At 37.4% G+C, this 5,533-nt stretch overlaps 1 protein-coding gene across 1 annotated transcript in view; it reads right to left on the bottom strand.

Annotated features, from left to right (window-relative positions):
* GBE1 (glucan (1,4-alpha-), branching enzyme 1) overlaps window positions 1–4,682 on the bottom strand; it is a gene marked incomplete at both ends in the record, with an annotated part of 42,589 nt that extends 37,907 nt beyond the window's left edge. The window contains 2 exons of the mRNA XM_010281786.1: window positions 1,774–1,909; window positions 4,557–4,682. Coding sequence (XP_010280088.1) covers window positions 1,774–1,909; window positions 4,557–4,682 — 262 coding nt within the window. The remainder of the gene's footprint in view (window positions 1–1,773; window positions 1,910–4,556) is intronic.
* Between the last annotated feature and the right edge of the window lie 851 nt (window positions 4,683–5,533).

The raw sequence follows: 5,533 nt of genomic DNA, 5'->3' as shown, positions 1-5,533 counted from the left end.
CTCTTTCCCAACTTTAATGATTACGTCCCCCCTCTACAAGAGTCTTTCAAAAAAAAGAATACACAAAAGCAATGTGTTTTTGTTCCGAGTTTACCAAAGAACCAATGCAGTACAGGAGGATCAAGGACACGCTGTCTCGTGTATCATCTAAGATAGTTCAGTGCAATATTAGGGGAGGGAAATCTAAAGGGAAAACAACATACTAATGGTGAAGCCACAGTACTTGCCACACATCTTAGCTAAAGCTATCTTTAGTAACAGTGAATAAGTGCCCCAGATAGCTAGCAAGTGAGGTCTATCAGCAAAAGACAACCTTCAGGTTTAATCTACAGTCTGTTGAGACTCTATTAGTTTAAACAAAATCTTCACTTCGTTCTTTAGTTTTGACAAGACACTGGTTTCTTTATTGTTCTTGTTTTTAATTTTCACAGCTATAAAAGAGTTATTATTAGAAGATAGTTGGCATGAGCTCAGCAATTTGTCAGATTCATTGCTGTTTTATAATTCAAGCTCATTGCACTTATTCTTATTTATAGCATTTTTATAAATAAACAGCAACATAGCATCAAATTAATGTCATTCAATTTGCTTGCTATTTGTCATGCACATATTTCTACAAGCTATTAATATCTTAGCATTCTTAAATACTGATGTATTTAAGCTTTTCCTAACAAGTAAGACATTCCAAAACTGAATCTAATAGCCCTTAATAATACTTTTTTGTTTTTTAAAAAGGGACTTAATTCCCCACAGTGTTTACTTAATAAATAAGAACTAATATTACCTATCATCTCTGTATACCAGATTTACTTTTTGTTGAGGGCCTCCAGAGGTGCAAACTCCCTCATCTTCAAGCTACACTCTATTGAAAGGCAAAAGCCACATTCTGTGAAACATTAATTCAACAAGTAAACCTACAAGAAGCAGCCATATGTTTTTCAGGCACTCTGATAAATAAAAAAAATTAAAAAAAGATAACCAAACACTACATAAGCACAGCCACCATCCACAAATGTCTCCACTATGGATGTCACCATTACTTTACAATTGAGTGTAACAAAACATATTTCACCACAGGGCAGTAAAAAAAGCCAGCACGTTCTAAGATTGTCCATTATAGAAACAGTGCAAAGACACCACAGGAAAAAAATAATCATCAAATAGAAATTGAGGTGGACAGTTTGGCTATGCTTCCTGAGATAAATCATGCCAGCTGTTTCATACATCCCCTCCAACACACTAGAAGTTCTTTTCTACATGAGGATTTCTCACATTTAAAGTTTACATGTTCTGATACTTCCTATCAACTGTTCAGAGATAAAAAAATTAGCACGCTTATTCTGACAAACAGAAAGGACAATCCTTTCTATCCAGATATTTCTTTCTTTCCTTAAAATCAAGATTTACATTAGTAGAATGGATTAAGAACACAGTATTTGCTGAGGACTATTTCACAAAACCGTGTCTTTTTTCAAGTTGAAAGCAAACCATGACAAAAGCAAACTGCCCTACAATATTTATCTAGGCTTTTGCAATCACATTTTACCTAAAAATCTGTGGAATTGATTTTGATTTACATACCCTATTTCAGTCTTTGTTTCTTCTCCTAGATTTTACTTGCTTATAATTTTTACTGCCCAAAGAATCTATTTTTATAGTACAGGTAATCTGAAAATGCAAAAAACCTAGAGACACTTGATAATTATCTTTTCTATTAAAAAAGCACAAGCACATAGAAATCTTATCTCTGCAAGTATCTCTGTTATTACTTACCAAGATCCTTTATTCTAGGTAGTACATTGTATGTAAAGTTTTTATAAGAAGCTACTTTCCCTTCTGGTGAAGCAATCCCCACATGAGATTCATAGATTCTTAGGCTTTTTAATCTCTTGGGGGAAGGATGCTTATGCTATAAGGAAACAAACAGTTGTCATTAGGATACAACAGCATGGAAGTCTTTTCACAATCACATAATATGCACAAGATGAAAAACAATTTACAGTTTGTTTTGGTTTTACTTTTAAGAGCACAAACACTTCAGAAGTAATTAAGCATTCTAAACTGTTAAAGCAAATGTCTATTTCAAATTAACATTCTTCATGAACAAGAAACTGGACACTCATGATTCAACACTTTTCTTATACCCTAAAAATTACACTGAAGCGTACAAAGTTATAGCAACCATTGTACTACAAAGCTCTTATGAATTGCTATGAAGCTTCTTTGAAAAAAAAAAAAGACAATAGAAAAATAGGTTTTTATTTTTTCAGCATACCTGCTTTCTGCAGGCATTTGAAGTTGCTCTGCTTTCTCCAAATTAAAATCTATAAGTAATTTAGTCCTAAAAGACACAGTTCCACAGCACAGAATCATTTACATTCCAATTACTTAAGATTAAAAAAACAATGTCTGCAGGTGAGTACACAGTATTTCTAGACGGGTGAAAATATTTTAATATAGAAGCAATTGAAGTTCATCACAAAACCTCCTCCTTAGATTTAAAGAAGAGTTTACATTTGATTGGGATTTTACTTTTTAAAAACAGAAGTCTTGTCTGAAAAAAACTTAGGAAAACTACCACTCAAAACCTGTTATACACCCAAAGCTTTTTCTTTTCTTTTTTCTCCCAATTAAAAATAAGAATTTACAAGATTTTACACTCTATTTATTAGTTGAATATTCAAGTTAAATTTTGAAAAGTTAGACCAAAACCGGTAAAAATACACACAAACATTAAAAGATATGAGAAGAACAAGAATCATAGAATAGTTTGGGTTGGAAGGGACCTTCAAAGGCCATCTAGTCCAACCCCCCTGCAAGGAGCAGGGACATCTGCAACTAGATCAGGTTGCTCAGAGCCCCGTCCAACCCGACCTGGAATGTTTCCAGGGATGGGGTATCTACCACCTCTCTGGGCAACCTGTGCCAACCTTTCAGCACACTCATTGTGAGACACTTCTTCCTTATACCTACTCTAAATCTACCTTCTTTTATTTTAAAACCATTACACCTTGTCCTAGTGCTAGGACAGGCCCTGCTAAAAAGTCTGTTCCTGTCTATCTTAGAAACCCCCTTTAAGTACCGGAAGGCTGCAACAAGGTCTCCCCAGAGCCTTCTCTTCTCCAGGCTGAACAGCCCCAACTCTCTCAGCCTGTGCTCACAGGAGAGGTGTTCCAGCCCTCTGGTCATTTTTGTGGCCCTCCTCTGGACCTGCTCTAACAGGTATGTCTTTCCTGTGCGGAGGGCTCCAGAGCTGGACGCAGGACTCCAGGTGGGTTCTCACCAGAGCAGAGGGGCAGAATTATCTCACTCAGCTTGCTAACCACACTGCTTTGAATGCAGCCCAGGAAACAGCTGGCCTTCTGGGCTGCAATCGCACATTGCTGGCTCACGTCCAGCTTTTCATCCACCAGGACCTCCCCAAGTCCTTCTCTGCAAGGCTGCTCTCAATCCCTTGATCCCCCAGCCTGTACTGATACTGGGGATTGTCCCGACCCAGGGGCAAGACCCTGCATTTGGCCTTGTTGAACCTCATAAGGTTCACACAGGCCCATGCCTCAAGCTTGTCCAGGTCCCTCTGGATGGCTTCCCTTCTCTCAAATGAATCAACTGTACCACTCGGCAGAAGTTCTGGTTCAGCTTTGTTCCCTGTATTTTACTTCCCCTATTTATAGAAGGACTCTTTTTTTTTTTTGCCTGACCTAACTCAGTAAGGCCTTGTCTGCACCGTAAATGTTCTCACATCTCCTTTTCACTCTAGGTCATACAGACCACTGCATTTCCAATTATCTTCCCATTCTCCCTCTTCTAAAGGATCTAGGTGTCACACAGCATCACAGATACAGGGTAGGTCAGCTCTCAACAGATATTGCAGCACCTCCAATACATAATACTGTGTACCATTTTTTTAGTGAACACACCAAGAAGTGTGATATTATGAAATAATTCAGTCTGAAGTTCCTGAATGTTCTCCTATGATATTTTTCATGTATCATGTAAATAGTTATCCCCCTTATAGCTATGTCTTGGAAGTAAGAGGTCTTCAAAAAAAAAAAAAAATCAATAAATGGATTTTCCTGACACAAAGAAACTAGGATTTGACTGGAGCATGGGCACATTACTTTTGAAAGCTTTTTCTGACTTCATACAGCATTGACTTATTATTGGAGTACTGAACTTTGTACTTGCAGCTAACTCTTAAACCCAATTCTGATAATTCCCTACTCTCCTCTGTACCAGGAAGGGTCACCTAGTCCTGGAATAGTTAACAATCTTGCCTAGCATATGTGAAACCAAGTTTAAAATACCACTTTAAGAGGTAACTTTTTTTATATATTCTATGGGAGACTGAAAAAGTGGCTCAGAAACATCCATCATTAAAATCACTTGTTTCTGTCAAAGCCACAAATAAAAATCCTTCACTTCCCAGGTAGCTACTTTAACTAGTTCGCTACCCTTTTTGTGGAACAACTCTTTTTTTTTCTTCCAAGCAGGGACACAAATATGACATGATACACAGTTTTATACACCTTCTGAAAGTTATATTTAAGCCTTACTATATATGACTCTGGTGGATTCCAGTGTACCCAATCATAATTCACTTTGTCTTCATCACGGACTACATATCTTGCCCAAGGTGAAATACGATAGAGGAGTTCGCCATTTTGAGCACGAATCACCACCTACAAAATAACCACAACATATGCATGCAGTCATTTATAATTCATATAACACCTCCTATGTAAACCAAAGCAGAGAATGAAGTGGTATGCTACACTACTTTAAAGAATGCACAAATATACAATGCAAGTCAAGACAAGGAAGAATAACCCTGCTCACAGAAATGATTTGCAAAGGTATAGCAAACCAGGCATGTCACACACAGGAGTGATGTTCATGAGCAGGAGCTGAAAGGTGAGAATATATATGTAAGCTTCACAAGTAATGAGAGAAAGAGCCTTCCAAACAGATTACTGTTAGGTTCCCTAATTTCCCCTGTCATTGCTATTTCCCCAACATGTTCTTATAAATTTAAGTAGACATGCAGTATAATGACATCAAGATGAGAACTGTGATTTATTTACTTCACAAACAATCTAGTAAGCCGATTTTAATATCTTAATTCCTTCTGTTCTTCTATACTCTGAGTCCTGACCAATATCATATAGACCAGATCTGCAGATCAACACCAGACAAACAGGTCAAGAAGAGGGAAAAGAGTAAAATTTAATTTGCTGGGTTTCTTCTGCTGCCTTTCAGGTCCTCTGAATGCCTTCATCATTCTGATGATAAAGTGTTACCTCTCACCTTACCCCACCCTACCTCCCCCCTTCCTCAGTGCAGAAGGAACAGCACCGCTCTGCTTTCACTTGGTATTTTGGCTGCCATTAAAACAGTAACACAGAAGGTTTGCAAATTTAAAATCCAGAAATGTACAAGCAAGTGAAGTCCTGAAATTCTTCATTCCACTTCTGTTAAGTTGATGGTTGTTTTTTTTGGTTTGGTTGTTGATTGTGGGGGGCTTGCATTTTTG

The sequence above is a fragment of the Phaethon lepturus genome, unplaced genomic scaffold (assembly GCF_000687285.1).
Source record: "Phaethon lepturus isolate BGI_N335 unplaced genomic scaffold, ASM68728v1 scaffold1472, whole genome shotgun sequence".
Taxonomy (NCBI): Eukaryota; Metazoa; Chordata; class Aves; order Phaethontiformes; family Phaethontidae; genus Phaethon; species Phaethon lepturus.
The sequence above is the reverse complement of the archived record's forward strand: the minus strand, read 5'-3'. Positions and strand labels throughout refer to the sequence as shown.